Source organism: Cyprinodon tularosa, unplaced genomic scaffold, assembly GCF_016077235.1.
Source record: "Cyprinodon tularosa strain WSP-4 unplaced genomic scaffold, ASM1607723v1 ctg16, whole genome shotgun sequence".
NCBI classification, from domain to species: domain Eukaryota; kingdom Metazoa; phylum Chordata; class Actinopteri; order Cyprinodontiformes; family Cyprinodontidae; genus Cyprinodon; species Cyprinodon tularosa.
In genome coordinates this window covers 2,094,345-2,106,809 of record NW_024038437.1, presented here as the reverse complement: position 1 = coordinate 2,106,809, position 12,465 = coordinate 2,094,345, and the positions used below count along the sequence as shown (strand labels likewise).

Sequence of the window (12,465 nt, the reverse complement as noted above, 5' to 3'; positions counted from 1 at the left end):
AGATTCTGATCAGGGCAAAAAAGAACTGGGAAGCAAATAGCGATCATGTAACAAGCAGATGGGACCATAAGATCTGAACAGCTGAAGAAGAGGAGGGTTTTAGATAATAGTTATTAAAGCTTGGTTTAGTTGGAAGTCAAATCTTGTTATATAAAAGGACAGAAATATTCAAAATTTTGTTGGTAAATCAACAAATTTGATGACAGCACTCAGTATAGTGCGCAAGAAGCCTACTGTTTCTGACAGAACAGTGAGGGTTGATAAAAACTTGAATTGTTCACAACAGTTTAACACTGGTAAAGTTTTTGTAACTGAGGAGTATACCTTAATGTATTAGTTCAGTTTGATACATTAAAACATTTACTAGTAGAATTCTAAATATTTTTGTAGTTTCTGAGCTCCCAGAGGCCTAAGGTCCTAAAAATAATCATGTTAAAGGTATGGTGCAGGATCTTTGCGAATTTTTGAAAGGACCCCCTTCGCCATTTAAAATAAAAAATGTACCCGCTCCCGAGAGGGAATTCTATTAAACACATGCAAAAGCGTGTATGAACCCATTTCTCCTCGTGCACGCTCTGTTTAAAAGTTGCTGTTTGCGTTGCTTAAACAGCGTATTTTCCAAACAAAGATTTGCAATTTTTACACTATGTCAGACTCACCACCGGTAAGTAAAAATGGGGACGAGGACATAGGACGGCCTTACGTAAACTTATATCATATCAAATATATCAAAATGATTGACACTTAGGAGGACCACTTATTTCAATGATCCGCCTGGAAAAAGACATCCTCCACTATACCATTAAGGTAGTTACACAGTAACTTTGTTTTAAAAAGTTGCATATATATCTATACATTAGACACAGGTCAGTGAGCTGTAGCAATATTTAGTAAGATTGTCCAATATACCATCATAGCCTTCTCTAAATGTTTGGTGTTCAATGTTGGATTTTTTTCCTTTATTTTCAACAAATAAAAAGTTAGTTCTTTGGGAATGTATGCCACAGAAACACCTTTAATCCACTGCAAATTTGAATAAAGTAAAGAGACTTTTACTGTTATTGACTCATTCCAAGGTAGAATAGAATCTTTTGTTTTTTACTTAATTAGAATTAGATAAAAGAGACTGATTCAGTCAATAACAGTTAAATATAAATGAAATGTAATAACCTTTTTCTTTATGTATGAAGTTCAAATATTATAAAATATAAATATTATAATACAAAACTTCATATCTTATTTTAGAAGAAAGTTTTGATTGTTTTCTTGCTTTGTTTTTTAATTGAGCAAAAACAAATCAAAAGTAAAAAAAAAAAAAGCTGTTATTGCAAATGCAACGACCTCCAAGAACGACTAGAGTGACAGATTATTTTTAACATTAAAAGAAAAAAACTAGAAAACTACTTGGACAGCGCAGACCTTCCCCAAGTGGGAAATTTTGCCCCATATTGTGACTTTGCACCAATAACTAGATCTCCCACATATTCTGAATCATTGTCAAATGTTCTGCTCTGACCTTCTTCATCTATTCTGCTTTCTTATTCGATCATCAGATTGAGACTTTGTGCGAGGCGTGGCTCACCTTCTGGACTTTTTTGAGTCTGATGCTGAAGCTTTCAGTAGTCACTGCTGCAACTCTCTGGTTTAGATATTATAATGCATTGTTCACTGGACTGAGGTGAACCTTTGGTAAAACTTTTATTAAAATCTGTTTATAACTTCTCAAGTTATCCTGTACACAAAAGGCAAGTTAAACAAATGCGCACTCAAACTCGATTAAAGACATAACCTCTTTGGCGGAGGTAAAAAAGGTGGTTTCTCGCCAGGTTTAGGAAATAATTTAATATGGCTGCCATATGTTGAACACAAAGTAGGAACAGATTTCAATACATTGTTTGCACTACTGAGAGTGTAAATCTTATACATATTATACAAGCAGTTATGGACTATGCAGTGAATTCAGTAAAATACAAAGTTGTTGGTTAGTGCTGCTTAAAGTAGTTAGCTTTATCACTAAATAAAAGAATAATAGCAACCAATTTGGGCTTGAGAGTGGAATTAGGATTTATTGTGTTTGCAATAATTCTCAGATTAATTCTAAATTTAAAGTAATATTACAGGTTCCCTGCCTTTAGTTTTAACATAAACTAATTTTAACCATCTTAAAGCTACAGTGTGTAATAATTACAGGGATTATCTAACAGAAAAACTTCTGGAGAGAGTTTGCTGCACTGAAAGGAAGGTGTCCGATTAATATTGCACACTTTTACACTCTATATTTGAAGCCTGAAATCTGGCAAAAGGTCAAAAAGTTTGAGGCAGCCAAATAAATTCGCAAGTGACTATAAGGGTGACCTTGCTTTATTAACTCTTAATCCCTCTATAGAGAGCTAATACATAAGAGTCTCATTTAATATTAACTTAGGTTTAAAGGTCTGCAATTTTATCCAGTGCTTACCTGTGATTTTTGTAACAGTTTTGAGACAAATATAACCTTAGAAATTTCAAAAATCTCAAGATATTTAAAAATTGTTGTCTAGTGTTCGGAGTATTAAATGGCTCTGGCCCGTCCCTCTCAGAGGAATTTACTAAAAAAGAATCTGTGACACTAGGAGGGGAAGCACAATGATGCAGGATTGCGAGATCCAATTCAGGAAATCCACCTTTGCACAGAACATTCTCTCTCTCAAGGCATCCACAAGTTGGAATGCACTACCCATAGCAGTCACGGACAGCACCACTAGTCAGCCTCAGCAGATGGCTGCTCACACCAAGCCTGGTTCTGCTGGAGGTTTCTTTCTGTCGTAAGGGAGTTTTTCCACTCCACTGTCTCTATAAGAATGTTCTGTGTGTGGATTTGCCCTTGAGTCATTGAGTTGATGCAATCAGCTGGTTTTCCTTAGATATAAAACTTTAAATCAATCTGACTGTATGATCTGGTTGAATTGTAAAGTGCCTTGAGATGGTGTGTTGTGAATTGGCACTATAGAAATAAACTGAATTTAATATCAAAAGCAATTTAAAGGGGTCATAGAATGCAAAACAGGGTTTAAATTGTCATAGATAGATAGATAGATAGATAGATAGATAGATAGATAGATAGATAGATAGATAGATAGATAGATAGACGGTAGTTCAGTGGATGAAATGGACGTACAGAGAAGTTCAAACCCTGGAGCTGACGGCTTGGTTCTGCTGCACTGTAGTCGACCAAAATCCCGGACGATTTTGAAATTCCCCCCGGACTTTTTTATTCGGTATAAAAAGTAGGACATGTCCAGGAAAAACAGGACGTCTGGTCACCCTACCATATCAACAATTTGATGTTTCAGTGAATGAGTGCTTGTTACTATGACGTGTCTTTCCTCAGCAGGTTTGCTCGTTGTAAACCAACCAATCAGCGCACAGCTCATCTAAATATTCATGATCATTCCATAAAAAGAAGAAAACCTGTCTTTTCATTCTAGGGCTTTTAACCAGCATTGCATTAGGGCTCATAGAACAGCAATTATGCCATTTTGAGCCCAACCAATGTTACACACCCCACACAGAGACCTTATGGACCTGCACCAAATACCCTATAGAATCATTCTATGACCCTTTTAAACATCAGCCTACCTCAAGTTAGCAGTCCTGTTCACTGTGTGTTATGTCATCCATGGGCATTACATTGTATTTCTTCTGAAACTGTTTTTATGGTTTTTGTGTGTCTTTTGTCCTTGTTACATGTATGTTTCATCTGTGGTCTGTATTTTCTTGTTACATGCACCGTATGTTTCTCATTGTACCTGCTTCCCCGGTCCTACGGCACTATGTATGGAAACTAGCCTTGAGCTAAATCCCAGTGTAATACAGCTCCTGCTATTCATTAATATATGCCATCCCTTTGAAATAGATTAATAAATAAAATAGATTTTGGTTGACATTTTTACAATGGCTTAAAACCAAATAAGCTTCAGTTCATCATAGAGTGGCAATCTGACACCAGTCCATGCATATCTTTGAGATTTTCCCAAATCAAAACTCAAAATGTACTCCGACCAAACTTTAAAGATTTAATTAAAAAAACGTGAGTAACTCACCTACGCACGATTCCCCGTTGGCGGAAAACAGGCCGTTGTCATGGTAGCCGTCGCGGCACTCACAGTGGTACCAGCCGGGCAAGTTGACACAAGTGGATTTACTATCGCACTCCACAAAGCCGTCCACACACTCATCAATGTCTGAGGAGGAGAGGAGACAATAAGACTTCCATATACAGTCAATATATGTTACACTCAGCCAGACATTCCTCCTCAATTTTTGCCTCTTGGGTGTTTTCGACTCTGACTGATTCATAATTAATAAAACAACTTGTCTTGCGTTTGAGAGCATCCAGACCAAAGGCATTATTGATCAAAGTCATTTTCACATTTAGATGATGACATCTATATCAATAAAAGATGGCAAGGAACTGGATAACCCAAAATAAGAAGCCCATTCTTACAAGACGGAGCTGTAACTGTTTTACCATCTAAAATACTTCACCGCTAAAGGTGTAATAAAATGCACTGACATGCAGGTACAAAGGTTTTTTTTCAAAGTTAGTGCACTCTCAATTCATTTTATTGAAGAAAACATTCTGTAAGAGAGAAATAAATACTAATGTCTCTGACACAGTTTCTTTTAGCCGTTGGCTCTCAGTAGAGGAAGCTTATGTTTATTTTCACAGACTATACTAAGAAAATCCTTGTGTCGGTTTCTTCTTTCAGCTCATCTTTATAGCAACACAGAGATTTAGTGTTGTGGGTTTCCCTTCCCCATATTAGTCTCTCCATCATTCTGCATTCTTCTCTTCTTGGTCCTTGTATCTTTTTCTCATACACTCACACTTCTTTCATCTTACAAAAGGCCCCTGTTAAATCTCTTCATTATTATACCAGGCATCACTGCAAATATCAGAGCTTCTATTCAGCTGTTAACAATAAGCGTAATACACACACACACACCCATATAGAGATTACTCTGATATTTCGGCTAACATTTAATTAAACCCCGGGCCAGGCCCACATGAAGGAGGGATAAAGCCTGTTATTATGCAGCAGGGCTAAATATGTTAGCTCTCGACATGTGACGTGATTAAATGTGTCTGCATAGCCGATGATGGCTTTTTTATGATTCCGCATGATGCATGATGCTTTCCTCTCATTATGAAAATGGCACTGTGCCGTGTGTGTGACCTTCTTCACATCTGTATCGCAAAAGTATCCCCCACACCCGCCTGCCCTGGAGCGACTGACAGAAGGGCTCATGGTCCCCCACCACCAGGGCAGTAATAGGATTAAGATCTATTGGCTAATGAGCCCTCAGCCTTTAAATAGAAATTCTGCTGCAGACTAACTGTTGATCAAAGATCCTGTGGATTAAGGCTTTACAGTGGTCTGCAAAGGTACATCTTCAGCTTGCTTAAACCATGTCATGTTAAAACTATAAGCTTGAAATCATTTTATTGAAGTTTTGTGTTTAATAAAAAAAACTTTGACATCGGTATATGCTCCCTGTACTCTGATACCTCTAAATAAAATGCACTGCACACAATTGCCGTAAAATCCATATAATTACCAAATAAAGATTTGCTAGTGAACATTAGTAATTAGCTTTTATTTGACCAAGTAGCACTGTCAGAAGATGAGATGTTTAAAGGGATAGTTCGGGATTTTTGACATGAATCTGTATGGCATCCCCATCACCAGTGTCATGCAATCACACTGACTTACCCCTGGCAGCATCCTGTGAGCAGAGTTCTCGTCCAGCTTTGGTCAAGCCGAAAGTAGTCCGGCAGGTTTGCTAGACCCAGCGAAATAAAACGTTTCTCTTCCCAAAACATTATGTGTTCAAAAGAGTGATATTTTTGCATCCCAAAAACATTGTAGTGGAAAAAGTCACACGTCGTTATCACTTGGTCCTATTTTCTCTCTGTTCGTATCAGTGCGCGCGACACCATGACCTGACAGCTAGGGCCTACCTGTTTGATTCGCGCTTGTTTACTACTGGGGAAGATGTCTGACTACGAGAGCGACGAGGAAAACATCGACTTCCACTTAGAGCCAAAGGGATATCTTTATGAACCCGAGTACACTGACGATGAACTTCGACAAATGGAGTTAGATCAGGCAGAAAGAGAGAGGGAAGTGATGGAAGCTGAAGCCGGAGCCGCAGGAGCCACAGCTGGAGCTGCGATATCCAGGGTGGCCGACAAATCATGGTGCATTTGTTTCAAGTACGAATTAATGCAGACAGAGGTGGAATGCTACTGTTGCCACGAGTGGGATTAAGTAATGTCCGAGATACAGAACCTTTCCATTGATGAGGATGTCGGAGTTGCAGCAGCTGCTCTCTGCAGCTGCTAAGTTAGCACTGAAATGAGCTGGAAAAGTTGAGCTCGCTGTCAGAATGACGGCGCGCACTGATACGAACAGAGAGAAAATAGGACCAAGTGATATTGACGTGTGACTTTTTCCACTACAATGTTTTTGGGATGCAAAAATATCACTCTTTTGAACACATAATGTTTTGGGAAGAGAAACGTTTTATTTCGCTGGGTCTAGCAAACCTGCCGGACTACTTTCGGCTTGACCAAAACTGGACGAGAACTCTGCTCACAGGACGCTGCCAGGGGTAAGTCAGTGTGATTGCATGACACTGGTGATGGGGATGCCATACAGATTCATGTCAAAAATCCCGAACTATCCCTTTAAGGCAGGATTAGGCTAACAAAAGAATACTCTAGGTTTGTGCAGATAAGTTTATTTTGGCGATCTACCTTTACTGACATATGTGGGGGGGTTAGTGAAAGAGGCAGCCAGAAGGACCATAATAAATTCTAGGGTAACTGACAAGGTCGACAATTAATGGAATGGTTCAAATTAAAGCAGAGTTGTTTGTTATAATGGCCTAGTCAAAATCTTGGCCATTATTTCTTACATATTTATTTATTTTTTAAAGTCTTGGCCATTATAACCCATTTATATCCTGTTAAGATTTTATAGTATGCACAGTATCGAAGTGCTTACAGACAACCTACCCTTAAACCGGCTAACTTTTGAACCATCATGCAAAAACTAATTTAAAATGTTCAAAGTTAGCGATCACATATTTTATAAAACTGCGGAAACTGGTAGCAATTCAAAACATTGTATTTCCTTGAAGACATTTAAAATGAAAGTGCAGACAGAACTTTGGAGGCAAAACTAAAAACACACTTTCAAACTCTAATCCACTGTGTTCTAGTTACAGAGCTTTTCACACGACAATATTAAAAGTCTTTTTTAAACAGTAACCAATACCCAGAAACACTTGTGTTTCTGGGTATTGGTTACTGTTTCCTCTTTTTCCAAGGTAGGTGTTTTAAACATATGTAATAATATTTTTTTATTTTTTTACTTCATGTGTCTTAGTTTTAAGAAGTTTACCAAGATACGTGCTCCTTTCATTCCATTTCACAAGATACATTAGGGTTGTCTAGAAATAGAGCACCCTTAACAATGAGGGTTGTACTGCTTGGGGGAGTGGAAGCCAAGTGGTTAGGGCAAAGAGCTTTGAATCCTGAGGTTCTGAGTTCAAGCCCCACTCCCACAGACTGCCACTCTGGCTCCCTGAGCAAGACCCTTAACCCCACACTGCTTCCCAGGCACAACCCGATGGCAGCCCACTGCTCCACAAACGGATGGCTTAAATACAGAGGTAATTGCTTCAATGTGAGATCAATAATGTTCAGTTGTTATTAGTATTAATATACTGTAACACCACAAAATATGAAAGTTTAAGCGGTAGTGGGAAACTTTCCAAAGCACTGCTTATATCTAAAAATCATTCAGAGTTATCAGCTCAATTCATTTGCAGCTTTAAAGCTGTTGGATGGCTTTGTTTCTTTTTACTAATTCCCAACAAAGAAGAAGCAGAACGCATTTTTTCTCCCAATGGTCCACAGCAAATAGAATAACTCACCCACCAATGAAAAATATTCTAAAATCTCCCTGCCTGTGCAGAAATATCCAATGCTCTCTGTTACATGTGAATGTCAGAGTGACTGAGAAACACGAGTGTCTAAAAAGGGAGAAATGCATGAGGTGTATTGCTAGTTTATAAAGACTTCCAAGCTGAAATCCAGCCTCTGCATGTAATTATATGTGAGGTAGTTCAAAGCCCAACTGTGCCCATCAGAGGCTATTTTTACCAGGTAGTGATGATGAAGTAATTTCTAAAAATATGCAAATGGGTTATTTTCAGTCGGCTTCATTCAGGTATTTTTTTATGCTTCATTGTCTGGCGATAACATCAGACGCCCCACCTTCTGCAAAAAAGCGCTTCTTTTTCTTTTATCCAAGAAAGACTGTCAGCTGATATTATGCAGCCATGCTGCTGAAAAATCAACTTTTCAAGTGCTGCTGCATTTCGGGATAGAGAAACACATCTGCACTTTTGACATGGTAACATGAAGGCACAGCCGGGATGGAGCCCGCCTTGCAAAAAAATATTAAATTCTCCTTTTTATCATCTTTTTCTAAATGAGAATACAAGATCGTAGTAATTAAATCATCAACAATGACAGTCAGACAAGGGCACTACTGAGAGAAGCTGTCCCAGTAGAATCAAGAGCCTTTTGCTTTTGTTCAATCAAACATTGGGGGTGGGACTTAGTAGTTTTACTTGTTAAATGATGCCTTTCTCCTCTCTGGGAACATAAAGTGACTACACAAACAGAATGAAATTGGGCTGCTTTTTTCAGCTGGAAAGGTCAGAAGCTCAGGTGCAGCAGTTACCCTGGTGATGGAAAGACAGGGAAATGACTGAAATACCCTGTGTATGCAAAGACAGAGTTGAGGAGGTCAAGGAAGATGAGAAAAAAGAAAGGAGGAAAAGGCAAAGAAAAAAGAGCAAGCGAGTATGTGATAGACTGCAATTATATTTCTCGTTATTTTGAGTGGCAGCCCAGAAACAAGAGCTCTATTACGGCACCTCTTGAAGGACTAAGTGATGAGAAAAAAGACATCCGGGTTCTCTCCTGAGAGCTTCTTATTCCTCTGCAATAAAACTGCCTATCTCTGGTATCACAGGTATTTTATTTTATTGTGTGTGTACCTAAAAGCTTAGGCAGAGACAGTAGTGCACTCATTCAAACCCTTGCACTCTGCTGTCTCTCTGAGCAGAAAAGGGCAAAATAAAAAGGTAGATTTAGTCTGACCTCTGTATGACTTTTGCTCAAATGCATGCTCAGATAATCTTCTTCATTTCATTGGGATTTTTCTGTTTATTATCTTTGAAAAGTTCAGCTCATTGCTTTTACCTCCGACTGTGTTCCCATACACAACCCCCCCCCCCCCCCCCACACACACACACATAAATACATAAAATGAAGAAATAAATTGAACTTTATTGATCTCACAGTTGAGAATTAGCTCTGTGCATTAAACCCCTCCTCTTTGGGGAACAGTGGGCTGCCATTGTGCGGTGCCCAGGGAGCAATCAGGGGTTAAGGATCTTGTTCAGAGACCCAGAGTAGCAGTCTGTGGGAGAGGGTTTCAAACTCATCAGGATTCAAAGCCCTATTCTCTACCCACTAGGTAACCACTCCATAAAACATATAGTATATATGTGTGTTCAGGAATTTGCTCATGCTGTTTTTTGTATTGTCTTTGTGTTATAACTTCTATCACTGATATCTATAACATTTATTGATGTTATTGTTATTTAGGAAAGGCTAATTTCAGTTGTTGTCATTAACTTGATGCAACCTTTTCTCATTATGAGTGCGTATGAAATCGTACGAAAAGTTATGCACCGTACTTTTGTACGTTTTGGACGTTTTTTTCGTCGTATGCGCATGCGCATCTGACGCACCATTCACGTATATAGAATACAAATTACAATTAGCCCTAACCCTGACCCTAACTCTAACCCTAAGATATAAAACAGCAAGCAACGTAGTTAGAGACATGAATAAGTGATGATTGCACTGTTTTTCCCATTTTTACGTCTGTCCGCGGATCTGCTTTTTTTTCTGTCTGCCAGCGCATGCGCACTGATGTCGTTTTTTGAGGAAAACCGTCCAAAAACATACAAAATAGTGTGCATAACTTTTCGTACGATTTCATACGCACTCATAATGAGAATATGTTGCTTGCTGCTGAAAGACACGAAGTTTCACAGAAGGTATACAGAAAAGGGTAGAAAGTGGCACAACCTTAAAAATCATCACATCATTGACATTAAGTCTGCAGGACTGTTATATTATTCCTTTACAATCTGAGGGTGAGCTAGATTATATTTCATGATCTATCTATCTATCTATCTATCTATCTATCTATCTATCTATCTATCTATCTATCTATCTATCTATCTATCTATCTATCTATCTATCTATCTATCTATCTATCTATCTATCTATCTATCTATCTATCTATCTATCTATCTATCTATCTATCTATCTATCTATCTATCTGTCTGTCTATCAACCCACACATACCTACATACTCTATTGCCATAAAGTTTTGTCTTTTTACTTTTAAATGAAAATGAATTTTGAAGGGTCTATTCATTCATGACCTCTGATAGCAGTACTCGTACTAAGATGAGAAAACCAAAATTGCAGGAAACTACTTGAACTTTGTGATATTATGTACTGTTACCTCCATGTTTTTAATCAGGATTTCCTGTTTATACAAATCCAAAATGACCTTTTTGTGTACTGAGATAAACTTGCCTTCTTTTAAATTCTAGATATTCTTCTAGATATTCTTTTCAAATAAATATCACCTACTTTAAGCTGGAGTTTCTTACTAGTTTTACTAATGAATCACTCTCTTAGGTCAGATAAAGATAAGACTTCTAAGCCTTAAAGTCAATGGTGAAGTGAAAAAAGAAAAAACTGACATCTTTGTGATGCATACTTTGTATTTAAGTAAGGAAATAACACCCAACCATCAGAGCTTTGCTGGGAAATCCAAGTCAAACCGAGCTTCACGCAGAGTTCCAGAAGATGAAACAGACAGTGAAATGCAAATCTATATCTGCAATCCCTTGAGTGGGAAAGTGGGTGAGTAATCAAGGGAAACTGGAAACAAGACTGGTGAACAATTCATGTCTGCAGAAATGCTGTGAGTACACTCACTCTTTATGTAATTCCTCCATCTTTATGTTATAGTGGGAATTTGTCACGAAACACATAGAAAAAACAGTAAATATAAAGAAATTTCTAAAATCTCTTTTTGTTTTTAAAATGAAAGCTATCAAACCAGGATGTAAGAGTGGGAGGATGATCATATACATTATGCTGTATTGATTTTCATAGAGTTTGACAGATTTTCTATAGATTGCTGAAAATCGCCTTATCAACACTATTTAAATACTCAAACACAGCATTACTCGGCAAGAGGGGTTTATTCACAGCTTGTCTTGTTAGAGAAGATGGCTCTGCAAAATGGAAGCAGACTGAGGTTCTCAGGATTTCAGGCAGGGGGAAAAGGTGAACATTTCAGTCCATTGCATAATTACTCAAATGTATTATTGTTAGGTGGTTATGCCACACTGGGAGGAAGCGACCTTTGAAAAACTGTTTGAAGCCTCTGCAGTAATTCCAGGAATAGTTAGGAAAAAATAAACCCTAGCTCCTAAATGATAAGGTTCTGCATCTTTTTTTTTTTAATACTGTTTAACTTATTGTTAAACAAGTGGATGGGAAACACTAACAAAACTAATCTCAGAAAGCAAAACCAAAGTTTGAAAACATTGAAAATGTTTCTACAATTTTGATTGTGGCAAAAAGGAACTGATTGAATTACTTATGTGCACAGTTTGTTTTAATGCTTTACTGATAAAACCCTGAAGTTTCATTGTGTAAGTCTTTCGAGTGGTGTAACTATCCTGTGTCCAGTGTTGTTTACTGCATACTAGCATCTACAGCATCAACCTGTCCCTTGGAGACGTGTCATTTAGACAAAAGCAGCAGGTTGCTCCCAGCTAAACGACAGCTCCGGCCATTAGCAAGGCCTAATTAAGACACACTAATTATAGCTGATGGAGTGAGCTCTTTGCAAAGCCATCTCTAAATAAATAATGAATATGTAATCATCGTGCTTAAACAAGCCGCTTGAGCTTAAACAGTCACAGGCCTGCAGGCCTTGTGGGCAAACCGTGGCACAAAGGAGGGACAGCTGCAGTAACGCATCATGGGAGCTGTCAGGGGGCGGAAAAATGGATTTAGTTTTAATTATTCACTACCTGAGCCTGAGTGCTGGGTGGGATGTGCTCTGGGGAGATTTAGGCTGTGATGAAACTGGGATGTTATGCTTTTGTGCGTTATTATGAGTAGATGCACCGTGACCTTTGCTCTTTGAAATCATGCAACATGGACAGCTTTGATACCTGATATACATTTTCTATTTTTTGCTACTTTGCAATCAGACCCTGTTTTGTAAAGATATCTAT

At 38.1% G+C, this 12,465-nt stretch overlaps 1 protein-coding gene across 2 annotated transcripts in view; it reads right to left on the bottom strand.

Annotated features, from left to right (window-relative positions):
- LOC119780396 (protein kinase C-binding protein NELL2-like) overlaps positions 1-12,465 on the bottom strand; it is a 142,532-nt gene that overhangs the window by 20,503 nt on the left and 109,564 nt on the right. For both annotated transcript variants that reach the window (XM_038280430.1, XM_038280431.1), the window contains one exon: positions 4,083-4,223. In XM_038280430.1, coding sequence (XP_038136358.1) covers positions 4,083-4,223 — 141 coding nt within the window. The remainder of the gene's footprint in view (positions 1-4,082; positions 4,224-12,465) is intronic.